Below are 27069 nucleotides of genomic sequence, written 5' to 3' on the forward strand. Positions count from 1 at the left end.
GTATAAGTATGATAAGTATCTGAACAGACTATACGGAGATAATGTGTGTTCAAAGTATTACTCGAAGATTGACAGATACTTTCATGAAGCGAAATTGTGGAAAAAGCCAGAAAAACAGGGAAAATGGCTACACACCCTGATAGCATTTTTGCATCATTTGGAAAATAGTTCAAATAAAAATATTATTTTTAGGAACATATTCTCGACATTGTTCTGGCAAACTCTCCTTTAAATTCGATTCAATCTTCTGCTGTAGGGTATCTGACCTGCACATTGCTCACGCAAGTAAACAACTTTTCGAAATTCTTGTATCTGTACAGCGCGTACTCGTATCTGTCTGCCTGAGTGTGCATACATATATTTTATTTATTTTTTTGTGGAGCACTGCTGCTGCTGCTGTTGCTTTCCATTATGCGCGAAACAAAACTTCCTTTTTGACGGCGCTTGTTAAAAATCTGAAAAAGGTAAAAAACTGCAAAGCAGAACCAAACCAAATGAAACAAAAAAAAAAAAAATAAAAATAAAAAACTTCAAACCAAAAAGAGCAGCCCAAAAAAACTAAAAAAAAAAAATAAAATAAAGGAAAATTAACAAGCTCAAAATGGCAGCCAAGTGTGCATAAATTTTTGAAATGTCCGCAACAGGCAGAGCCGAAATAAAAATTCAAAATACACCAACAAAAAATCATCGAAAAAAAACAGAAGAAGACTTAATGAAATGCAATCAAAAAGGCATTCCGCGAGAACTGCATTAAGTCGGAGTCGGGCGTGGAAGTCCAGGTCCCACGTCCACGTCCACGTCCATGTCCATGTCCAGTGCAACCTCTTAACCGTTCTCAATCCCCCAGGTTCTCTGTCTCCAATATCTCCCTTCCCCGTCCACCAAGTATCTGGCGTGAAGATCAGTACATGGCGCTGACGTGACGCTCTGGAACGTTCCAGCCGACAAAAAAGAGATGTTCAAATGTATTTCACTCCTGAATATACTACCTATATAGGCACATATATGGGATGTTGTATATTGCTCTTAAGAAATACAGAATAAATGAGAAACGGATTGCTTTCTGCTTTACCAAAGAGAACAGTTTACATTTGTCATTCGGAGCTGGCAGTGGGACCAGTTCTAAATGCCAATGAAATGATTAAATAATACAAGAATATAAGAAAATAATAAAACAAAAAAAACCACAAATAGAAAAGGGATAAACGAATGATCCGTCATGCAATCCAGGTCTTTTAGAAACACTTATTTTCCTTATGAACCAATCAGAAATCGAATTTATTTTTAAACTCCATTGGTATTCTTTCAGAATTAAAAATAATTCCTATTTCAGTGCTGTCTTAAGTATCGACAGAATGTTAGAAGTTGTAATTAAAATGCAAATATATAGTTTTAAGTATCATATTTTTGTTGTTTTGCTTCAGTTTACATTATGTTTTCATTATCTTTTGACCCACTGTGCTGGCTTTGTGGAGAAAAGAAACCTTGTTTCAGAAACAAGAAAAATATTCTTAATTTAAACTGAAATTTCTGTCTGATTGATTGAGCTGCTGATTTAAGCGGCTTTTCGTGCCCAGGCTCTGGACCATTGGACCCTGTGCCCTGGCTCTGTACTGGCAGCGACCATCTAAGGCTGGGAGGTGTTAACGTTAACCTGCACAAGAGGTTTTCTGAGCCGAATGGTACCGTTATAGCTTTTATAAATGGCTCGCTGTCATCTGCCGATTTTCCACGTTTTCAAGTTTCGCTCGGGGATGGCGGCTAATTTGGCATAATTCATTGTAGACTCTGCATTTATTTTTCCAATTAGCGACCAATTACATACCCCTCAACCTCAACCCGGTCATGCGCAAAAAGTTTGGCTCATTTGCATAATACGAGTACGAGTATCGAGAAGAGACCCCCCTCCAGCAGTTCGATTCCCATCTCAAGTATCTTCCCTCCTCGAAGTGTCAAGTGGTTCCCTCAACCGAAAGAAAACAGACATGGCCACAGTTCTGGCCATAGATACTCTCGTCTAGCCCATAGATACAGACACAGACACAGATACAAAGTCTCCTGCTCATAATTCTCATTACTCATGATTATTTGTTTATGAAAGTACTTAACATTTTTTTTATGGGTTTTTTTGTTGTTGTTTTTTCCAGTCTTTTCAATAAGCACTCCAAAAAAATTATTTCAATTGTTTAAGTAGCATACAAAAATAAAAAAAACCCCATGCATAATTTGCTACGAGTGCGTGTTTGTAATTTTTTATTTATCTTATTTTTTTGCGATTTCTTCTTTTGTAAATTTCCACTTGCTGGCTGGACTTTTTTGTTTATCTCTTTTGGCGCCTGTCTTTTTAAGGCGTTACATTTTAAATTAGTTGTTTGACCAAAAAGAATTTGGCTGGGAGACTTTCGTTGTCTTTCTTGTTTTTCAATTTACTTACTTGTCAGTTTTTGGGCGTTGTCGCTGTCCGTATTGGGGCTGGTAACTGAAAGTATAAGAGTTTGAGCAGAACTATTAGTAATTTTATTTGTATGGAAACCTAGTTTAAAAAGTATATTTTAAGGTTATATTCAGCTCTATGATAAGGAATGGTAGGGACAATTTCATAGTGGAGTTTTTTGTGGAAGCCTGGAAGTCACACAGCGATATAACAGTTTCATTTCCGCTGCCGCATCCTCTGCTCAATCGCTGTACATTTATACTTGTGCCTGCTGCTTCCCATTTTCTCTCAATCTCTATCATCGTGACTCTCTTTCTTTCTCTTGATAGATATGATAGATAGATAGACTCACTGTTAAGAATTTCAGAACAGAAGTAAAAATCGTCTTCAAATTGGCGTCAGAGACTATTCCTCTCTCTCTTTTGAGCAGTCAAGCCATCTATTTATCTATCTATCTCTGTCTAAGGCGATCGATATGCGTTCGCTAAGTTGGGTCATAAAAATTACAGCAAAAACGATTAGCAACAATTACAACAACTGCAGCAGCAGCAGAAAACAAGTTTACTCGTGTTAAAAAAATGCAACGAGCATTAAAATTACAAAAATACCAACAACAACGGGAGGGCGGGTGCAACAAGTAAAGGCTATTTAATGGGGGGGTAAGTAAAGTAAAGGCAAAGTGTACAATGAATGTAAAATGCAAATCTTTGCAGGGGCAGAGTGGCAGGGGTGGGTGGCAGCAACAAAAACTACAAAAAATAAAAGATGTACGAGCACAACTGTCTGGTCATCTCTCTCTCTCTCTCTCCCTAGGCTTCACCGTCTGGCGTAAATGTTACTCTGCGTGTGTGTGTGTGTGTGTGTGTGTAACAGAAGCAGCGGACAAGCAGCATTGCATTGAGATAGGTCAGTCACACACACGCACACGAGTGCAGCAGCAGCGCAGTTTCTGCTTCAGCCAGAGAGCTTTGATAACTGCATCAGCAGCAGAAGAGCAGCGCAGCGGCAGCGGAAGCGGCACAGCAAAGATTGGAAGAACTGCTCTAATTACGTTTGGCTAGGGGTTGTCCTCCACTTCTCAACACCCTTAATAGTGTACACACCCCTCCCTCTGCTTAATCAGAATGCAAGAATAAATAGCAGAAAATAAAACAAGTTTTTGTCTTTATTTTGGCAGAGGAATGCCTGTGTGTGTCTGGGCCATGTAAAACTTACACAATCGCAATAGCAGAGCAGAGCTGGTACACTTACACTCCTCCCTCACAGCTTGTCTTCACCACTACACATCACTCTCTCTCTCTCCCGTTCGCTCTCTCTCGATTCACTTTTCTTTGTGCAATTCCAATAATTTTGCGCACTCTCTTTGCTAAAGCTCTTTCAACTGCAGCAGCAGCAGAAGCAGCAGCAGCGCAGCCACAAGAGAGCAAGAGACAAAGAGAGAAACTGCATCTGGGAGAGCAGCAGTGGCTGCAGAAGACATCTCTCTCTTTACTTGCACTTTCTGCTGCACTTTTAAGTGAAAAAGAGTAGCATTTGGTAGGTTTTAAGAAAAGTTAATAAAAAAAACCACAAAGGTGCAATAGGAAAAATACAGTAGGAGCAACAGATTAAAAGCTTCTTTGAGGGATAGCTTCCTCTTGCTTAAATGTACAGAAATATATACATATGTACATACATACATACATGTGCATGTTGCTTCAATCTTCCATAGACATACATATGTATATATGTATGTGTATGTGTATGGGTGTTTCTGTATCTGATTTGCTTCGCTGACGCAATTACATCCCCTGACTCGTACTTTGACCTACGACAACAAATGATTAAGTGTCTGTGACAAAGAAATCGTGCCAAAATACAACCCTCAAAAGCTTTTTTTCGGCAAAAGCTTTCTCTCATGTGAAAGGAGAGTAAATGGGAAGTTGGTTGGGGGGTGAGATGGCAGACAGACAACACAAAACTTATTGCGCATTTACGTGGAAAAATGGTCTAGACAGGGATTTAAAGGCAGGCCGCAAAACAAAACTAACTAAAACCTGGAATCGAACAATAACTGTTATGGTGACATAATTAGTAAAATAATAGGATCAGATTGGAAAATGCAGCTCCGTCGTAGAATCCTATTTTTAGATCTCCGCTGTATCTGCATCGCTCTCTTCTCAGTGAGTGTGTGCCTCCCCAGAGATTTCCAAATGGAAATTCCAATTTGAAATGAAAATGAAATTATTGCAAAATCGAAGCACGCACACATGGTCGTATCTAACGGTCTCTCTCGCTCTTACTCACGCTTGTTGCACTTTCTCGTGTGTGTGTATGTGTGGTTGTGTGTGTCTGTGTGCGAAGTGCATTGACTTTTCTGCCTGTTGTTATGGCTGATCTCCTCTCCTCTACCTTGCCATGTGTGTGTGTATGTGTGGCATGCGACCAACCCACATTGCAACGGCCAATTCCAATTTGTTGTAATTTTGTCTGTGGCTGTTGTAGTTGTTGCAAAATGCAAATAGTATCATAAAGCGCAACATGTTTGCTATTTAGCGAACCATTGGGGGTGGTATTTAAATATGCGCAATTGTGCTGGTCGGGGGCGTCTGTTTTGGCTCTCATTTGTGTGAATTATTTAATGAGTTCGCTTGAGTGAAAGGAAAGAGCCATGTGGGAGAGGGGTCTAACCATTTGACGCACTCTTATTTACATACAGGATTTATATACATATATCTGTACATACATATGTATTTATGTACATATGCCCTTGTAGAAGCTGTTCTTATGTGCTGTATTTTTAATGTTTAAAAAGCCATTCTTAAATCTGTTTGTTTTACTAGAAAGTATAGTTCTGCTAGGGAGATGAAATATAAAACTTATTACTTCACTGTTTTTATCATTCTGCTGGTTGGCATCTTCCACTTCTGTTACCAGTACCACTTTGCCCATTCATCATCAGTTGTCAGATTTATGGTATTACGTGTGCACACCCTACCCTACCTACACTCACATCACGTATACGCCCCGCTGTAGTGCAACAAACACTCAAGTAATCATCATAAATGTAGTCAAATGTGAGGCTTTACTTTAAGAATACCTTTCGACATTGTATCTCAAATTAGTGCATTTGCAAAGTAGAATCTGCAACATTGTATCTGCGGATCGTTCTGTTGAACAGCGAAAGAAGATGGAAAGAATGGATGTTAAAAAACTAGTTTAGTAGGAATTGCGATGGATTGCATTGTGTGGCCACAGAGTTACGTGGTATTTAATTGAATAAATGAGATGGAGCATATTGCACGTACGACTGAGTGATGGGTCCAGGCCCGGGAAAATGTGTGCTAAATTGATTGAGAGCTGCCCCGGGGAGGAGCGGGAGGGGGAGGCTGGGAGGCTGCCCGGCACAGTGAGTGCCATAAATTAACGGACAAACATGAAACAAGTCTACTTAGAGTTGCATATCGTATAATTTTCACAAAAAAAAGATAGCCAAAACGAAGACAGAAAGCGAAAACTGGGTCAACCTGATGCACAGAGAGGCCTGCCTGCCTACGCAGCCGACGTTCACATCGTCGCGTCGCGGCGCGTCGCTGTTGCTGTTGCTGTCGCTGTCGCTGTCTATCCGGCCCCACAGAGACGTGGCAAATATGTAACTCAAAAAGATATGCAGCAGCTGTGGATGTACATATCGTACATGTACTCGTAGAGCAGTGGATGTGGATGTACAAGCCGAAAAATAAAGTAAAACCGTAACCCACGTTTCGCTTCATTTGCTCTCGCGATGGAAAAGTAAGTAAAAACGGCAGCTACACGACGCCAAATTTATGTCTGTTTGGATTTCACCCACGCAGCAGCAGCAGCAGCAGCAGCAACAGCAGCAACGGTGGCATGGGCCAGTCGTAACAGTGGCAGTAACAGAGAGATAAAACCAACAGCAGAGGACATCTTAATAGCATCAACAGAACCTGTATCCCGCATAGAGAATGCGGGAGGGACAGCTTAAGTAACAGAGGATCAGGCTCCAAAATTCTTTAACTAACCAAAAAAAGGTACAGGGAAAGCTCCGTAATGCTGGAAATATTAATATCTGCTTAATGGATGGATATTTTAGCAACTGTTACTGTACTGCAAGTGAGAGTAACAGACGTGCAGAGAGCGAGCGAGAGGGAGAGAGAGAGAGAGACTCTGCCCACAAAGTCGTGATTCCGCCTGCCGACTGCCGCCACCGCCTGGACCAGCGTTCACTTTCAAAATCAGTGAAATGTAACCAAAAAAACAATAAAAAAGAAGAGTGAATTGATGTTGCATTGTGTTCGGCTGTCTGTTAGCTGTTTGCATTATTCACTTGGCTTACAAATAGAGGTTAATTTATTATGACTTGATTGAGCCGAGAGCAGGCGCATCAAATATGCAAGGCAAGAGAAACTGCAGTTGGGGAAACCCACTGCGGTGCATAAATTATACAAATATTATGAAGATAACACACAAGGATGCAGGCTTTATCATCTATGGGAACTCTGTAAAAGTTTACGAGTCTGTCTGAATTCATCTTTGGGGGAATTCCCCAGACTACTGGAGATCTGGCAACTCTGTGAAAGCTACCCTCAAAGAAAAAATGGAGCATGACTCAGATATCCGATGCTCTTGATTGTACGAATGGCACGGCCCTACCGCAAATGCAAAGGGCATGCCAAGCCTTAATGGTCGAGAGCTGTTCATGTTATTGGAATCAATTACAATGATCCAGAACTCCAGACATACATACATACATACATATGTACATAAGTACATACATACATGTGTATCCATGCTGTCGGAGGCAGATAAACATCCGAGAGGGAGGGAGAGAGGGAAAACGGAATGCGATCGTTGCAACCGACAATGACCTTCGGGGCTGCTGATCTGACATTGAACACTGGACGGACTGGCCTGCAGATGGAGGGGTGGTACGCATTTGTGCGCGTGTATGCGTTATGTATTGTACGTATGTACATATGTACATATGTACGTGTGGTATGCGTTGTACATGCTTCTGTTGACATAATTTAGCCACTTGTGCTTGCTTAACCCTCTTTCTCGCATGTAGCCAATTAACTCAATAAGCCAAATAAGTGAGCAGCAGGCGCCACGGGCCGGAAGACGAGTTGGCGATGCGATACGATGCGATGCGATACGATGCGACGCGATGGAGTTGTCGGTGACGCGTGCGCACATTCCAATCCATGTTTTGCAGCTCGTTTATGGCGACTGCACTTCATGTTGCAACAACTGCTGCTGCTGCTGCTGCTACGGCTACTGCTGCTGCTGCAGTTGATGCTGCTGCACTTGACTTACTTGCCACTCTCTGGCTCTCCCTCTGCATCTGCCTCTCCCTTTCTTTCTTTCTCTCTCTGTCGCTCTGTCCGTGCTGCATCTGGTAACTGCCATCTTTGCAATGCATTTCACTTTCATTATGATGCAGTCAGTTTTTGCCACTAAAAATGGCAACGGGGCAATGCCAATGTGTGGTTTTTCCGAGTCAAAATGAAAAACCAGTTGGGAGTTGAGTCGAGTCGCGCGGCGGCTGCATCTGCTGCAGTTTTCCCACCGCTCTATCCCTCTCCAGTTCTCCAGCTCTCCAGCTCTTCAGCTCTTCAGCTCTCCAGCTCTCCATCTCTCTCGCTCACAACAGCTGACAGCTGCACTCACCTCGTGGAGCGGCGTGTCTCAGTGTAGGCGTCTCAGCCTTGTCTCTTTTGTTTCTGCTTCCTTTCGCTGCTCCCTCCCCTCTGTCTCTGTACTTCTCTACTTCTCTCTGTCTCTCTCCTTTCGTTAGTTGTTTTTACTTTCTTCTAATAGATCGTTAGCCGTGCCATGAACTTGCAATTGATTGCTTATTGTTAAATGAAAATGGAAAGTCATTTTCGTATGCAGTGCTTTTTATTTTATTTTCGTTTTCCTTTTCGTGGGTTTTCATTAACGATGCCTTTGTTGTCGCTTTCCCGAACAAAAAACTTTAAGGAGATCCCCAAAAAGTGCAAGCGGGTCAAATACCAGTATTTCGTGTACACCCAAAGAAAAGCTTCCCTTGTTAAATCTACACTCGGCGAAAAATGGCACATTCAAAATAGCACGCACATTTTTTAATTAAATACTTATTCTGTCGAAAGGTTCTTTCGTACGAAATACATTTAATTTTTTAACTTAAATGTGAAAAATCAAGAATCAAATAAAGAATAGTATTCTTAAATAATTGAAATATATTTTAAATTTCCAATTAAACGAAAACTAATTCTTAATGAATCTTAATGGTTCAACGATTATCCTCCCCCATTTTGTTCAGTGTACTACATTCTGTACTCGCGTTGGGTATTTTTATTGATTTGCCAGCTGGTCGAACGGAAAGCGAAAGTAATTACAGTTAGTCATGCAACGCAGCAGCAGCAGCATACACACCCACCCACACTGTCTCACACACACAAACACACACAGACACTTCTAAGTAGATAAAAAAGAAGCGATAAAATGCAGCAAAAGCCAGCGCCAACCCCAATTGCAGCAGCAGCAGCAGGAAAGAAGCAGCAACAGTGGCAGAAGCAGCGGACAGGCGGACCCTTGAATGACTTTCTTATAGTGTTTGTCTCCCTCTTTCTCCCAGTCTCCCTCTCACTCTCTCTCTCTGTGTGTGTGTGTGTGTGTATGTTTGTCCCCCCGCACGCAACAGAATCAATTTTTATTGGTTACACAACGACGCCAGCAGTGTGGGAGAGGGGGCGGGGGAAGTCGATGGGAAGGGAAGTGCATTGACCCCTCAGGCGACGACGACTCGTGAGTTTTTAGTACTTCTTTGCTTACCCTCGAGGAAGCGGTACATCTGTTGTCTCAGCCACTTTACAACGGAAGAAGGGGTACTGCAGTGGAACACTATGTGGGTAATGCGTATGAAGGGTAGCCTATGGTTCGGCTCTATCAACTGCTTTTCCCCGTTGCTGCTCCCTCATTTTGAGGTCTTTTCAGTTGAGTTGGCGCTTGGGACCCTACAAACAGAAATGACATAGAAGCCCATGCTTGTGCTTTGGAAACAGTTTTTCCTCAGAGAGATCTGTGAACCATCTGTTGTTATAAGTGTTCTTTAATGTAATATATTTTGTCTTTATGCATTTAGATCATTCCATCCAGTACTATATCTCCGTTACTCCTTAGAATTTCCAGGAGGCCTGAATGCCGCCGCCGTAGTCGTTGCGATTGTAATCGAAATTGCGGCTTGCCTGGGCATAGGCATCGACAGTGCCACGCCCATCGCGGCTGGAATACAGATTTTGGTTGTACTGCACGCTGGCCTCGCGGCCTCTCTGCGGATCCTTGCTGGCCTCCACAACCACAGAACCGCCTTCGGGAGAGCGTACGTGGCGAACCAGGGACAGATCTCCTCCATAGTACTCATCCGGATCCGGCTGGGGAAAGGCAGACACCACAGCCAGGAGACAGCAGGCGAGGACGGCCACGAGGGTGCACTTGTTGGAAGACATCTTGGCTTGTGAGATGGTAGAATACAACTGATGTCGATCTAGGGATCGGTTGCAGCTTTTATAGGAGAATTGTAACAAGAGAATTGAACATGGGATTTACCTCGAAGCGGGGAATCCTATTTTGAGATGACATTTTCTCTTATCTGCCCCCGAGGGTGGTTTTTTTTCGAAAGGTGCATCCCCAATACGGGGTTCCTTATCTCTACCACATACATTTATATATGCTTTGTTTTTCAGACTATATGGCGACAAGAACATAGTCGCATTTCAGGTGAAGACATAAGCAGAAGAATTTGGGGAACCATTGAGGATACCTCAGGATTTACATATGTTTATGTTTTAGGATGAAGACAGGACTCCAAGCACAAAGGAAGACACTGCTCGGGATTTCAGAGAACAAGTAACAGACGAAGATACATATGACTGTTTAAAGAATAATTACCACGAGGTCTTTCTTCCAGGCTATTAAAAAAAAACCCATAGCATCATGATGATCCTTCAAGGATTATGGAGTCTCTTTGTTAGTTAATTTATCCAAATTTTTCTCCGGACAACCTGCTTCTAATCAGCTCAAAAGAGGGCGCGCCCTGTCCATAATAACTTTTCTTTTCTAAACGCATTCGAATCGGCCTACGCAACAAGCTTTTAGATAACGCCAAAAGAGAGCTCTATTAAAACATAACACACACACGCACAAGAAACTATCAAGAAGGCAACAACGACTGTAAAATCATTAAGTAGAATTTAGTTCAAATGAGTTCGTTGACACAGAAACGAAAGAAATCAAAATAAGATTTTAGTTTTCCCGTGCGTATCGTCTCCCCGGGCTCCTGGTCTCGGTCCCAACCCACACGCACAATTCTTTGAAACATTGTTCTATAGCTTTCTTGCCGCGTCAGTTATCGGCCCTGGAGATAGCGACCAGAGCGTCATTGATTAGTAGTTCGGGTGGCATAAATGAATGCCTAATCGGAACCCAGCCCGAAGTAGAAAAAGAAAAAACCTTTGCCAAATGCTGAACGGCTTGCCATGAACTTGAATTTTGATGATTGTGAAAGTAAATGGTGATATACTATATACATACGTATGTGTATAGCATACAGTTTGTCTCTCAATTCTTTCGACGAGAACTGATTTCTAATCACAATTTCGAGTGCTGTAATTATATGTGTGCGTACTGGTGCCCTCGGCAAGCGATCTCAATGCGAAAGTCTTTCTGTCTGTATGTCTCCCAGTCCATACATACACTCACAAAAACAAAACACGCACATTTAAATGAAATTTTCGGGTTTCAAATTCAAGCGTAGTGCAAAGGTATGCATTTTTAAATCCAAGTGTAAGCATTACAAATTTCAGGGCTGTTTTTTCTCCGGGTGTAGATCATTTGCAGGTGAAAGTTGTTTGCATGTGCCGTCGCTTAGGTCTCCTCTATTCGATTTAGATTTCATTTACCTGGTCTGTGCGGCGTTATCTATTGAATATCAAGTTATGCATTTACATCTTTTGTCACCTGCTGGCTATTTATCTGGTATCGCTGCCCGGCCCTCGGGGCGTATACACAATGTGAAATAGAAAACCAAACCAAAGCAAGCCAAAAGGCTAGAAAGGCTTGAAAAGAGAAAAAAAGATACAAACACAAGATACAATACACGTGTCGATGTCTGAGAAGTTGTCGAGTCATAATGGTACATTTTTATAGATCTAGCCGAGAATCTAGTGGGCGGAGGGGTCGGCGGTGCTGAAACGACCATTTCACATTTGGATTTGATGTTTTTTATGGTCCCCCTCCAAACAATTAATATCAAAATTCATTGAGAGTGGTACGATGGTGGCGCTGAATGAAAGCCTATATAGCATATGTACATACATACATATTTACTTATATATTTGCTGTATGTACATATGTATTCTGGTCTTGTGGGGCAGCCATTTGTCTAGGTTCGAAGACAGACAGACAGCGAAAAAAATGCGTGGCGTACGCACGCTTTCAAAATAAATTATATATGCGGCGATGATACGTTAATATATAGACAAATGCGTTCACATATATGTACGTACCTCCCGTATACAATATTGTATATGTATATATACATATATGATATATAGAGATATCTCTCCCTCTCTGTTACTCTCTGGCTGTTTTAAAAAAGATTTATTTGCCAAAAAAAAATATTGTATGACGACGAAAAGAGCAATAAAATCACGAATGGGCCAGAGACGGAGACGCTTCTGCCGCCGCTTTTGGCCCGTTTATTGTGTGGTCTCTGCTCTCCAAGTTTGTCAACAAAGGAAGAAGAAAGACGGAGAAGAAAATGGCCCAAGAGGGGAGCCGGAGCAGTGAGAAGTATCTGGCTAAGACGAGCTCATTCGGGATCGATGGGATGGGAAAGATTTTGGTTCGGTCTACACCCGATACAATTTTAGCTAATCCATTCTTGGTGAATACTCTATTGTTTTTCAACAATATTTCTTAGAAGTTTTTTCTTTAATTTCTTTAATGAACAAATATGTAAGCTAATAATATATATCAATTGCATAATATATTTTAGACATAAATCATTCAAAGCATTTCATAAATACATACAAATTTATTAAGAAAAGACCAGAAAGAGGAAATACAACAATTCTTGTCTCAGTATCAGTCTCAGTCTCAGTCTCAGTCGAGAGGAGTTCTACTTCTACGGTAATGGAGAACCAAGAACATAGAGAATCGAGAATCGAGAGTGGAGGAGAGGCTGTTCTGTGGCTGCTTTTATTGTTATTGCTGTTTGTGTTATGCGTTGCGCTTAAGTCAAGTTCAAGGACTGTCAATTAAATTGAAATCACTTGCTAAAGACGCGCAACGCAGCACAAAACAAGCTTCCAGATGAGTCGTCGCTCAGTGGAGAGGAGGAGCAGAGATGAAGGGGGACCAGACCATACCATGGGGCCTGTCAAGCTGGAGACTCGCTTTTTGTCTGTGTACGTGTGTGAGTGTGCTGTGTATCTGTGTCTGTATCTGTATCTATAGAGAAATGCCTCGGTTTTTGTTCGATTTTGCACGCAGCTCGTTTACATTTTGTTATTGCGGATGCTGCGTAGTAGTTACAGTGCGGTAATTGTACGGCCCCCGTTGATGATGCTGATGATCCATGCATGAATCGCATCGCCTTCCTCTCGGAGATTTCTGGCACTTCTGTCTCTAGCTCTGGCTCTGCCTTCCAGCTACTCTAGGCTTGCCTTTGAGTGATCTTCTTTTGTATGTCATCTTAGCTTTAAGCAAGTCAAGTGCGACTCTTGTGGTTTGTTAATCGTTCTCAAACTGTTGCCAGTCACAGTCCAAGTCCCAGTCCCAGTCCCAGTCCCAGGCCCCAATCTAGATATGTTTCAAGTGAGGGCGTGTCCATAGAGAATGCGTGATATATATTCATGACTGGCATTGCGGAATGGGGTCTCCATAAGAGGTCTGAGAAAGCGTAAGAACTTTGAAAGACTTTCGGTTAAAAAATACAATAGACAGACGGCTCTCAATTCCTTAAAAATTTAAATTAAAAACAAAATATATCCTGTTGTACTTTTACCTTTGGGAGTGCTTATAATCCTATTTGATCTGTGTTAAACGGAACAGGGGATATTCCTTCACCTCTCTAGCACGTGTTCCATTATATTCTATTATCAGATCTTATTTTTTTAATTGACAAATCACATCTGGATGAAACGATGGGCACGACACAGACCGCAACTCCGACCCCATCCCAATCCAATAGATACACATGCACGGCCCAGCCCAGGGGCAATTCCTAACTATGTTTTTAGGCCAACTTTCAGTTTCTCGAAAATGTGAATCGAGGTTTTCATATCAAATGTGGTCACAGCCAGCAGTCAGACGCCTCGCATATGAGTAAATGCATAATAAATGATGATTTTTTTTGAGCGGGGAGCGTATTTGTTTCTTCAGTTGATTAGCATAATGCCAAATACATACGATAGACACCATCCCATAATATACATACGAGTGTGTATCTATAGATCCGCTTGATTCAGTAAACAACTTTACACGTGCTCGAAAAGAAAAGGAAATTCTATAAGAAATGTGAATTCTGGATTTCTGGATATACATATGTATATATGGATATCTTCTTTGTGTATAGAATTTTTTGGTATTATTTTTCATAGCATGAAGAAATTTGCTTTTAGCCGCTAAACAGAAACAGCAACATGTCAATCCATCAGAGACAAAGCCAGCGCAAAGGAAGCGCCGGAAACCCATCAGTGGAGCATTTAGGGAGAGGTACGGTACTATATACGAGGAACTCTTGCCTCTGCCAATATTTTGCCAATAAAAAACATTTTTCGCTTCGTTTCGTTAATCAATACACGAAACTCATTTTATTTTCTTTTTTCATGTTTTTTTTTGTTGTTTTTTAGAATATTTTTTGTATGCCAAGAATTTAAATTAGTAGGAAATCTGGTTTTCTGGTTTTCTGATTTCGGGTTCGCGTTCTCTCTCTCTTTCTCTCTGGCAGTCTTCTTCAACTGCTGCTGTTTCTGTTCTACTCAGTATTCTTGTTTTTGTCTGCCTTTTTCATCTTTGGACCTTTTTCTGCGACGTTATTACAGGTGAATTCTGTAGTTTTTTTAGGCTGTTGCTTTGCCTCATACCTACAATAAAAAAAACCAAGAGCGGAGACAGAAAACAAAATGAAATGAGTTTTGCCCGAAACCGAATGGCTTTGGGCCATTGATCATTTATTGATCGAGACAGAAACAGACACAGAAAAGGGAGAAGCAGAGGAAATGGCATTTGGGATTTAAGAATCCATACACTCAGAGAAAAATGGCATGCCAAAAAGAAACACACACTTATAGTGAAATGAAATGTTCGGTTTTGAAATAAAAACATAATGAAATTAAATAGAATTTACTCTGATATAAACAAAAAAGTATTACAAATTCTTTTTAATCAGGCCCATATTTAATCTAAATATAAAAAACTGTAAGATATATACAATAATGTATTAAATTATATTTCATGAAATATATTTAAATAAAATTTGAAATATTTCAATATTCATATATCAAAATGTTAGTGAAAACCACTTTCTTTTTACAATTTTCACTTTCGGAGTGGATCTATTGGCATATATCCAAGGCTAAATATTCAAATTTCATTTCCATTTCTCTGGGTGTACCAATGGAAACTTTTGGTTAAGAGTTGCTTCAGATATTGAGGTATTAATTGCATCGAAGTTGAGGATACAAATATCATTTATATGTAAACATATTTCCCCATTCATTTCAGAACGAGTATTTTCTCTGTCACTTTCAGATGACAGAAATCCCAAAATTCATGACTCTGAAGATGTGTACGCATTCAATACACTGTAGTACCACGGGTACAAGAGTACGAGTAAATGGATAATAAAAATCAGTGATAACGAACCCGATGTGGGTCAGATGGAAGACAATGTTTTCTGTTCCATTCTGGTTTTTGGTTTTTGGTTTCTGTTTCTGGCCAGAACAAACACTCTACTCTTATAATTGAGGTACAAAAGTGAAACTCTCTCCGTTTCTGCATCGGATCGGAGTTTTCTGGGTTGCGGTATAAACATTTACATTTGATTAAACAACGTTTATTGATTGTTGTTCTGGTTGTGCGCATTGCATTGTTGTTTCCTCATGGGAATGCGTGGACCGATCCCGTACGGGCATTTATTTTAATGCATTTCGCCAGGCAGACCGCGCAGAAGAAGAGGACAACGCTGGGGCCCGCCCAACCGCTTGTATCTGTGTCTGCATCTGCATCTGTGTATCTTTTTTATCTGTGCGTATTTATTTTGGTTTTACGGCATGTAATTACAAAGGGAGAGGAGAGAGACAGAGACAGAGATGAAGACAACAGACAGAGACGGACAGAAATGGAATGTATTCCATGTTCTTTTTGGTTTCGATTTTTTTCGTTTCGTCTTTCGTTTCTTATCATTATTTTCCTGTGTATTTTGTGCGCTTTCTGATTGCCCATCCCCTCCACTCCCTTCAGCTGCCACAGCATTCATTTTTTTTTTGGGGAACACTTAAGAAATTTCACCCAATATAGCATATAATTTTTGTAGGCCGTCCGATCCGTGTTTCACTTTCTCTGGCGCCTGCGAAGAGCACTCCGAAAATACCAAAAGACAATACAACCAAAGGGAGAAGAGAACCAAAGAAGATGAATGCATAGACATATTTTTGACTGAAAGAATTATTTTGGTTTTCATTTCTTTGGGGCTTCATTAAAAAGGGAAATTTCAGTGCCCACAAAAAAGAAAGAAAAAAATAAAATCAGGTCATTCCATGGATATTTTTTTGGATGTTTAAGTTATTGAGAAGATGTGTATGATAGAATGGTAAACTACCTATATGATCTATAATATCTATACAGATTGGTATACATTCACTCAACATTCAGATAGTTTTTTAGATGAGTTGATACTTAAATATAAATATATTTATTTAAGCTGTACTTACGCCTAACTCGTCTGATTCTGATTCTCTTCTAGCTCTCCGTTCCTCGGACTCGGACTTGGACACGGACACGGGCTCTGTTTCTGTTATTTTTTCATTCAGAATTTGCCACGCAATTTACGCGTTTAATTTGTGGCTGGCTCTGGCTTCTCCGCTCTGCCCCGCACTTTTTTCCTGTATTTTTTTTTTTGTTTTTTCACACACCAAAATATTTTATTGGAGGGAGGCCGTATATTTATTTAATAATTGCACACATAATAGACAAAATTAAATTCTGTATTTCTGTATTTGTATATACGCGTGTACAGATAGATAAAAAAAAGAAGAAGAAACATTCACACAGCAGCCAATTGAGAATTTGTTAGACATCAATTTTAAACATCTTTAATTTCGAATAAGGAATTTTCGTAAGCAACACTCACTGGAAGGAGGAATTTGCACTTTAAAAAAAAGACCAAATATGCATTCGAAAATTGTTAAACTGGGTTTTATCTTTGATGTATCTTTCAGATAGTTTTGCAAAGAATTTCTGTATCTTTTAAGTGGTTATGAAAATTATTTGGAAACCGAAACGGAACCGAAACCGAAACGAGCGACGCGTTCGCTTACATCGACGTCTGGGCAAAAAACACGAAGAATACAAAGTGCGGCTCAATTTATACGACAGAAACAGACAAGAAGATACACAGATACACATGCACACACATACAGATGCACTTGCGGCGGCTCATGTGTGCCTCGAAGATACACACACACGCACACACACACACACACGATCGGCAGGCAGATAGCAGCGCAGCAGACGCCGGCGTTGAAGCCGGCAGCGACGCGCACGCAATGTTAGCGCTGCAATTAGAACGGCGCTGCCGCTTGCAGCGAGAGTGAATCTCTATCTACGCTGCACTCTCTCTCTTCTTGGGCTGTGCAAGGTGTTTTCCACACAAGGTGATGCATAAACATACCCACATTTATTCATATTAATATTTATTAAATATTTGTCTGATGCCATACATATGTATAATAATAGTAGAACAGATAGATGCCATGCCCAACCTTGTATAAATACACCTTGACACCACTGTTATCAATGTTGTGTTGTTTTTTTCTCTTTCTCTGTATAGCTCTCTTTCTCTGCTTGGAGCTCTTCTCTGCTCTGAACACTGCTCTCTCTTTCTCTGCCTGTGGCTCTCTATCCACTCTCTGTGTGTTTTGTATTTTGCGGATGATTTAGGAGAATTTTGTTGGTCCAAAAAAAGGTAGTATTAGTTATTCGTACATATTCGGCATTTATTTGCTTTATTTTCCCAATTTATTTGCATTCGTTAATTTCTCCCTCCCTCTCTCTCTCGCTCTCGCAAACGGCACAAATATATCTACGAGATATTTATGTACGCACACACAGATACACACACTCGCACACACGCTGCTCTGCTTATACAGTTTCGTCCGCACACGGTCACACTCTTCCAATACGAATCGCCCCAACGGACTGAAAACAGCCGAAAACTTTTTTCTTTCGTCAACCAGCTGGCGCTTCAGTCCACGACGCTGACTTCGCTGTTGGCGTAAGCTTTTGGCAGCGCTGCCTTTTGGGGCTGCTTGGCGCTCTCTTCCACTGTTGACCACGCTCTGTTAAAGAAGAGGCACTGAGTGCCACTGGCCACTGTTAAGGGGGTTGTTGGTGTGCTCCTTGGCTGTGAGGCGGAGGAGTAGTACGAGTATTGGATAGATATACATAAGCGTGGACGACTGGGTGAGAGGAATGAGGGCTCTTCTGTGGGTCCTTAATCCGAAGTAGATAGTAGTTTTCATTGATTGACATTTGGGTAAACTGAACAGGTGTTGTGTTCCACCTCCCAAGCTTTTTAATTGTATCCTTAATGCTTTTGTTACGCTACACTATAGATTTGAAAATGCATATCAATAGTAGATTGATTACAAATTGTAAAAAGAAAGTTTCTTAACTTACATTTTACTGTTAATATAAAATTATATTTAAAATAAATAAATTTATAATAATATAAATTTAAGAGTGAAATTTTGTAAGAGTGCCAACTTAATCAATAAAGATATTCCTCTATTGTTGCTTCTTCAATTATGCACAATTCCAAAATTGTATGCAAAAACGATGGCTGCATTTATTAACGAACATTCAGGGCATGAAAGTATCTGTGTATATCAATTACAGATTGGGCGCAAGGCCGTCTAGCAGTCAGTCCGATAGATAGACAGACAGTCCCACACATATTGTGCATACATATGTAGATATATACTGCATATGTAACTATATATGTAGCTGTCCATGTATGGCAACGCAATAATCAAACAAAATTGAGTGCAGTACAGTAACATTGATCGGCCAATAACTATTAGATATTATTTTGGCTAAAATCCAATCGATAGGGGAAAAGTAGACTGCCGCTGCTGCCAGCCGGTTAATTACGTGACATGTTACGTTCGATTCGAAAACAAGTTAAACACGTAATTAAATTCAGAAAATCAAGCAACAAACTCACCTCGAAATGTGCATTGAACTTTTTCTGTTTCAGTTTTTGTAACCAATTCTACATAGTTGGATTGCACTTGGGTTGGATGCTGATAATGATAACCCCCAGAGATGAACCCCTGCTGGGGCCTACGGGACGGATGTGTAAGAAATAAAAAACAGCTGATGATGTACATATGTCTGCTGGTGTGTGAGTGGTATATATGTGTGTTTGTGTAACTGTGTAATTTTTCAGTTGGTAAACAAATGTCGTGTAAATAACGGACAAAGAGGAAGAAGAAATTCCAAAAATTTTGGTGCTGCATTGTTTGTTGTATTGACAACATCGCTGGGCTTATCGCCTCACTGTTGTCTGAACAAATATACCAACAGTATAACATATATATACCTATATATATACATATGTATATTTTATAGACAGACAGATACAGTGGAAACTCTGTTGAAAGAACACACATAGCTGTAGTGTGGGTCTAAAAATAAGGGATTCCAGAGTTCGCATATTTTCTGCATAATTTCAGGGAAAACTGGATATGAGATAGACTTTTCCTGAGCGGAGGAATAATATATACTTTATAAATAACCTGACTACAGATGGAACTTTACATAAATATTTTCTGGATTTAACAAGGGCTCCACAGAAGTCCTCTAAAAATCATAATTTGATTGGAGTGCAAAGCAGGAAGTACGCTGATGAATCGAAGTAGCTTGAACCGAGCCGAGCAGATCAGACTGGAGCATGTCTGAGCTGCACAGCTCTGCTATCGGCTCTCTCTCCCTCCTCTAATGTGTGTCAATTGTGATAAGAGCCCCTATATGATGTACCACATAGGCATCTCCAACACCCTTCTCCTCCACCTCCCCAGATTGAATGCAGTATGCCATTCAATATACATATAAAGCAGCGTTCTACCCCCCCTTCATCGTTAGGGCCTGGCTCGCCATGACTAATTAAGTAACCAAAAAAAATAAGAGAACTGAGAGCAAAAACATCACAAATTCTTAGCATTAAAACGTGCCGACAACTTTGTAAAGGTTGCCAAAAACTGCACAGACATACATACATATATGTATGTACGTTTATATTTTTATGCATATATGTGTGTGTGTAAATATGTGCAGTTTTTTGGGACATGCTTTAGGGGGTTCGATTTACTTTTAGATGGGCTATTTTACTTTCTGGAGAAGCTTGTTATGGGACCCAATATTCCTGCTTCTAGCTTGTAAGCACCGCATTCCCCAAAAATCGATGTAAAGCCAACTCTCGAATTCCACTCTAAGTCCCCTGGGAAGGGTATCCATCCCTTGGTCAGATGCCTTGGTTAAGGACTGATTCCTTTTAGGGCGTGCGCTGCCATATGCATTTTCGATTTTTGCGCTTTTTGCTCGTGTGAATCATGAGCATTAAGCATAAAACCGACATTTAGCTGATTGATCTTAATAAGAATTTGTGCGGGTCTGCGGCCGGGCCAGGCTCGCTAACGGATCGCTGGAACGGGTCAATAACATTTTTGGATGGTCTGAGTCCAAGTCGGAGTTCCAGGCGCAGACCCAGGCCCATGCCCAAGCCCAGCCAAAGTCCCAGTCCATTTGAGGGCGTTGCTGGGCTGCGCCTGCGCAACATAACAAACTTTCCGTGTGTTTGTGTGTTCCTCAGTGTATCTGTGTATTTCTGAAACTTTTAATAACTCAGAGTCAAAGCTGGAGAAGGAGTCGCGGGGTCCAAAGTCGGAGAAGGAGTCGCGTGGACCAAGTGTCCCTTGTCGGAAATTAAAGTGTGCATTTTTTTTTGAGTTATGTTTTTTAAATATTTTTCTCCTTTTTTTGATTACTTATCTTAGGACATCGTTGAGTTTTCCTCTATACAAACAGGCAATATACATGCATAAAATATCTTTTTATATGGTATATAACATGTGATTTGCACTTAGTCCGGAGCGGAGCGGATGTCTGTGCTCGTTTTTTGAATGAAATTTGTCGTCAAAACACGTAGAATTAGCAAAACAAATTTTCGACTGGAATATGGGCGGGTGCTGTCTGTTGTTCTGTTGGTCTGTTGGTCTGTTGGCCTGTTGCATATTTCATATCTTATTCTGGTTCCCGTTTTAAATCGGCTTTATGTTGATTGCTCTGCAGAGCAGATTTATGCGCAAGTGTTCAATGTAGGAAAATTTTATTTATTGATGGATTGGGGGAAGTAAGCTCCCTTAAAACTGTGCCAACATGCGCAAAAACTAAGATACTGATACCAAAACAAGTAGAATGCAGAATCTATATATACAGTCGAACTTCTCTATTACGAACTGCCGTACAACAAAGTTTTCTATACATCGAATTTTTTTCAGATCACTGCAATGCTACGATTTTTCCGTACAACGAATTCCCCCAGATATTTGCCATAAAGAAGTTCGACTGTACGTACATATTGACGAACTTATGTATTGGCACAGCAATACAACTTCAGTGTACTGCTTTTAAATTAATCAATTTTCTATAAGATTGGATTCTTTTAAAAAAAAATTTTTAAGCGAATAAATGTCTAAAATTAGGCGTACAAAAGTATTGGCATACCTAGCAGTTTTTCATATTTTTTGACATGGGTTTTTGCAATTGGCATATAGCATTTTAATAGCATTCGAGGAAAGGTCTTTCTTCTATGTACTTTGGTCTCTAGTCTTACTTTCCCCAAGTAAAATCACTTCCAACTGCATTTGATTTCAGTTTTTGGGGGTCTCTAAGTTGTTAAAATATCGCCAATGCGCAATATGTTTTACACCCCGTCCTTTCTTAACTCACTCTCTGTCTATCCAGTCTGCGAAATAAATTGAATCAAACTGCACAAATAACCGAAACAGCCAAAAAAGACAATAAAACTCGTTTTTGATGTCTGCAGATCAAATTAAATGCAATTAAACTGGAATTGATATACATAACAGCTGAAATTCGGGGAAACTCAGATTCGCTTGGGTTAGAAGAAGAGTTCTGTTCTGTTTTGTTCTGTCTACTTGGACTCTGCTGGAGCACTTGACAGCCTACTCTCCCGGATCTCCTTACCCCTCAGTCCATTTATCATGGCCCAGCACTGTGTCTCGGATCTCGGGTTTCGTCTAGCTCATGTCTACGCTGCGAAAGAGTTTTTTGATTGGGTCCGTCTCTGTCCGTCCTGTGCCCCAGATATCTCCCTTCCCTTGGGGTCTGAGTCTGGGTCTGGTCTGTCTTGTCTGCCTTCTGTCTGCCTTTTGTGTCTTTTGTGGTCCTTTTGTTGTATTTGGGTTAGACGTTAGTCAAGTTTTTGCCCTTTTTTTGGGTTGCTTGCTAAATTCGGGTTCTTTGTTTTGATTTCGCATTTTTGATATCATTGATATCACGGCATGTGCGAAAGGGGTATGGTATCGGTAGAGGCTTTATATTTTGGTGATGTGTGTATCCATATACATATAGCGAAAAATCTGTAGTGAAATACTGTTTAGTGAATATGGGCGCAGAAAAGTATTAGAACTAGAAAATTTTGCATTACAAAAAAAAATAAAATAATATTTGGATTCAAGAAATCTACATCCCTATAGATGCTATGATGATCTGTTTAAATAAATATCTAGATAGATTAGTAGATTTTGACTGGAGATGAGACTTAAAATGGTTATATTTCTTCCGTTCTTGGAAACTGTAAGCCGTTTATCTTTCCCACATTCTTGATGGCATTATTTCTCAAATTTTAATTCCAAAACTCTGTAATGCGATATCAACGTGGCATGGCGCTTGGAACATTGTCGCCCATCTCTGTTGAAAATTTGCTTAGAACTTTTTGCACACCCATCAGACATCCGTCTCCAATCGGGGCTGGGGCTGGGGCTGGGGATGTGGCTGTATCTTGCGGCTGGCTGGGGTGCCGAAAAAAGTGGCCAGACAGACATCTGTTTGTGAGCCAGTGTGTGTGTGTGTGTGTGTGAGAGTATCTGTTGTCTGGACTTTTATTGTACGGCTGACCTTGAATTTATGGAAATTGCATAAGTGGGAACAGAACAACTTTGTCATATTAAAATAAAAAAAATATACAAACGCAGAACGATGATGACATGCGAGGGGAGAAGATCAAGAAGTGAGACCTTGGCATTGTGTGGAAGGAAGGACTTTGAATCTAATGAAATGGGGGAAACAATGTGTGGCATGATAAATGTACTTTGTGTATGGGATATTTATGCTTGGGATGGGATATACACTCCCCGACACTTGAATACGACATACTAAAATGTACACTTTAGGCACCAATATTTCCGGCACAAGCCATAGAAAATGGTGAATTTGAATTTTCCTCAAATCTCTATTCAATTTAGCATAAATTTAAAAAAAAATAATAGCAATATTCATCAAAGTGGATTGAGAAAAAAAATTTAATTGACATAACTCAAATTTCCGCTCCCAAAAAATGCGACACTTGAATACGACATTCACATTGAAAAATTTTTTATTTTGGATGTGGTCGCGACCGGACATTGAATAAATTCTCAAAAATCAATTAGGGTGTCCTTATTACGAGAAAAAAATGTGGGTTATGGTAAGTCCTTTTCAAAGGACGAAAGCTCCACAATAAAAGCCTCGAAGGAAGTAGGTCCATCAATAATGAAAATAAGTGATGAAATTGGTAAAACTAGGTGTGTTCTGAGTGATTTCATAAAGAACGGGTCAAATTATGGCAAAAACATAAAAAACCGAACCAAAATTGCTACTTCCGAGACCTCCATAAGATCTCATCTGCGAGCCGCATCTAAAAAACACGACTAAAACTCGATTTAAAAATCGAAAACTGTACTTTTAGCTGGTGCTAAAATAATAAAACATGTTTTTTCGAAGACTCCACACCATAAGGGACTGTAATTAATAAAAAACCTCAGCCAACGGACGAAAACTTAGAATACTCCCGTACTTTTGCATATTCATATGGCGTGGAGTAGAGACTGTCGCTATATAGCATTTTCAAAGGGACAAAAATTTTAATTTGAAGGGTCATAAGGGTTTCTTTTTTATATTTATAAGGACTCAAGGAAGTAAAGGAAGTGAGGAGTAAAGAAGAATTACAATTGGATAGTTTTCACAGCAGTGTGAGCGCTATTATTCTGTGGTGAGCAAGATCCTAAAACGGCGTGGACCAGTTGATTTTTCATTAAGTCGAGTTTATCAAATATGCAACAAAGTTGAGGGGTTTTTTATTAATTACAGTCCCTTATGGTGTGGAGTCTTCGAAAAAACATGTTTTATTATTTTAGCACCAGCTAAAAGTACAGTTTTCGATTTTTAAATCGAGTTTTAGTCGTGTTTTTTAGATGCGGCTCGCAGATGAGATCTTATGGAGGTCTCGGAAGTAGCAATTTTGGTTCGGTTTTTTATGTTTTTGCCATAATTTGACCCGTTCTTTATGAAATCACTCAGAACACACCTAGTTTTACCAATTTCATCACTTATTTTCATTATTGATGGACCTACTTCCTTCGAGGCTTTTATTGTGGAGCTTTCGTCCTTTGAAAAGGACTTACCATAACCCACATTTTTTTCTCGTACTAAGGACACCCTAATTGATTTTTGAGAATTTATTCAATGTCCGGTCGCGACCACATCCAAAATAAAAAATTTTTCAATGCAAATGTCGTATTCAAGTGTCGCATTTTTTGGGAGCGGAAATTTTAGTTATGTCAATTAAATTTTTTTTCTCAATCTACTTTGATGAATATTGCTATTATTTTTTTTTTAATTTATGCTAAATTGAATAGAGATTTGAGGAAAATTCAAATTCACCGTTTTCTATGGCTTGTGCCGGAAATATTGGTGCCTAAAGTGTACATTTTAGTATGTCGTATTCAAGTGTCGGGGAGTGTATCTTCCATATTTTAAGTGTTTGTCTGCACCCTAAGAACCATAGACATACATACATGTCCGTATACAAATATCATTTCCTGGATCGCCAGGAATCTTTATGGATATCCGAAACCAAAACCGCCGCCAAATGAATTACAACTTTGCGAAAACGATCCATGAAAGAGGGAAGAAATCCGCAAAATGATCAGACTCAGATAACCCTTATCAAGTGTGCGGCATCGCGAAGTGAAAAATACAAATTATGTTTCAAAAACAAGAAGAAAACCAAAAAGAAAGAAACCAGCCTCGAGAGCCGCCGAATCTATAATACCCTTTTGGACATTGGATTTAAATACATAAATAAAATACTTGAACTTCTTACAATACATGATTTGATGGTGAGGCTATAATATCTCGGGAATGGGAGCTCAAGGAAGCATTATCCACTGCCATGCATCCTGGATCATAACACTCTTCGAAGACAGGGTATAAACAACAACTGAAAAATGCCCGAAAATCAGTTTGTGCGTCTCACTGTGTGGTTGTTTGCATTGTGCACCTCTGGCCACCGGCAGCGTATTGGGCGTGGCATGCCTAAATTCGGTACAACCCACACAAACACAAACACACAGACACATACACACGAGCATATACATACATTCTGAGCTTTGGGCTGTGATGCAAATTTTACAGTCTGATCAAATTGTAGTCATTCCCGGATATGTGTGTGTGTGTGGATAAAATGTGGAATTTTTATTGATTTACAAATTACGGAAATTAGTTTAAAAGGTAGCCATATCAATGTATATGTATATGGAAAGAAAAGGAGTACTTAATTTGTTTCACTTTTCACATAATTTGGATTGAATTGGAGCCCTGGATGTCTACCCTAAACTGAAAGGAAGATCTATACCAAGATGTTGTATGAGGCACCAAAAAGCTGTACTAGAGGGCACACGTGGCATTTCAATTCTTCGTCTGTTCGTCAATGCCATGGACAGCTGAGCAGGTCAGCTTTAGTCCCCAGAATCGAATGGTTGACGAGGCGGATAGGTGTCACGTCCTTCCTTTCAACGACTGAAAACTATCCATACAAATCGGAACAGCTCCATTGAATGATGAAAAGACAACATTTGGAGTAACCTTTCTCTATCATGTTGCCTAGATTTGAGCAATCACATTGAAATATTTGATTGTTCGTAGTGGACATTTTTGCTTCTTCAGAAATACACATATGTACTAAATCACATGTAGAATATATCTCGGATACAAAATTTTATGCTTGATATTTGTCCGAATTGATAGAGCGTTTCCAAATTTCCAGTTAAAGCATTTTGTCACCATGGCCAAAACCAAGAACAGCCCGTGCACCATCAGAAAGCGCCTGGAGCAGCAGGTGGCAATTCTACGGCGGGAACTGGCGTCGGCGAGGGTAGACCAGAATGACATTAGCCGGAAGTATGCGGCACGCGTGCGGCAGCAGGCAGGCAGCGGCAGCTTCTCGGACGAGTCTCTGAAGCTAAAGAAACGTATAAAGATTTTAGAGAGAGAAAACCACGAACAGAACCAGTACATATCCTATCTGGAGGAGCAAATCAAACTGATGCCTGCTCAGTACGAGAGCAGAATGGTTGACCTCAAGAAGAGCGCCAAGCTCGCGGAAAGGGAACTAAACAAGGTGTACCACGGAATGCGCAGCATTAAGGAGCAGATCAAGCAGGTGGACAAACTTAAGGATAGTGTGGCCATTCTTAAGGCCAGACTGGAACGTCGCGACTTCATCATTGCCCACTACGAGGCCCAGAACTCGAAGAAAACCGTCATTGTCGAGGATTTGCAGGGGCATCAGAAGTCGGAGTCTCGCCATAAGAAGTGCCACACTACCACCCCCACACCCAAGCCAACGTCCGAGCCAACGGATGTGACAGCAGAGTCGGAAACAGAACCCCAGGGATCTCTGTTGGTCGAAAAGTACAAAAAGCTAGACAACATCAGAGCTCCGCTGAAGCATAAGCTAAAGTCCGTGGATTTCTGCAGCCTGGCGGCGGCGCTTAGGATGAAGGGTAAACAATCAGGATCGATCTGATTGACATGTGTCTTGGTATTCATATTTCTGATACCAATTGCTCGACTATAGCGTTTCTTCTTTCCACGAATAGGTAACAGCCCGAAATTGCGTTGTAATTAAATCAATTTATATAAACCTTCAGGGGATCATATTGTCTGGCTTTTGTTTTACCATTCATGGCGGAACCGGGGCGGAACTTTCGTCAGCATTTCGGCTGTCCGAGTTCTGGGAATTT

General features: G+C 40.4%; 3 protein-coding genes across 5 annotated transcripts in view; 1 reads left to right on the forward strand and 2 right to left on the reverse strand.

Moving 5' to 3' along the window:
• The window catches only part of Oatp74D (Organic anion transporting polypeptide 74D), a 28237-nt gene extending 10312 nt beyond the window's left edge, over positions 1-17925 (reverse strand). The window contains exons 1-3 of one of the 3 annotated variants that reach the window (XM_033381658.1): positions 17807-17925; positions 16414-16584; positions 2435-2479 (exon numbers count right to left, since the gene is read on the reverse strand). The gene's annotated coding sequence lies outside the window, so the exon portion shown is untranslated. Of the gene's footprint in view, positions 1-2434; positions 2480-16413; positions 17339-17806 lie in introns of those variants that run through there. The other 2 variants (XM_033381657.1, XM_015187683.2) reach the window with 2 other exon arrangements.
• edin (elevated during infection) lies at positions 9510-9962 on the reverse strand. Its single transcript, XM_001353752.4, has one exon. It carries the CDS (start codon positions 9922-9924, stop codon positions 9595-9597), a length of 330 nt encoding a protein of 109 aa, XP_001353788.2. The 5' UTR covers positions 9925-9962; the 3' UTR covers positions 9510-9594.
• Positions 17926-25941: 8016 nt separating the features above from the next.
• LOC4813792 (uncharacterized) lies at positions 25942-26985 on the forward strand. The gene has a single exon (XM_001353753.4). The coding sequence runs from the start codon at positions 26109-26111 to the stop codon at positions 26850-26852; it is 744 nt and encodes a 247-aa protein (XP_001353789.2). The 5' UTR covers positions 25942-26108; the 3' UTR covers positions 26853-26985.
• The last annotated feature ends 84 nt before the right edge of the window (positions 26986-27069 follow it).

The sequence above is a fragment of the Drosophila pseudoobscura genome, chromosome X, assembly GCF_009870125.1.
Source record: "Drosophila pseudoobscura strain MV-25-SWS-2005 chromosome X, UCI_Dpse_MV25, whole genome shotgun sequence".
NCBI lineage: Eukaryota > Metazoa > Arthropoda > Insecta > Diptera > Drosophilidae > Drosophila > Drosophila pseudoobscura.

Excerpts from the sequence above, each read along its gene's own strand:
- edin (XM_001353752.4), bottom strand. The coding sequence starts at position 9,924 with ATGTCTTCCAACAAGTGCACCCTCGTGGCCGTCCTCGCCTGCTGTCTC.
- LOC4813792 (XM_001353753.4), top strand. The coding sequence starts at position 26,109 with ATGGCCAAAACCAAGAACAGCCCGTGCACCATCAGAAAGCGCCTGGAG.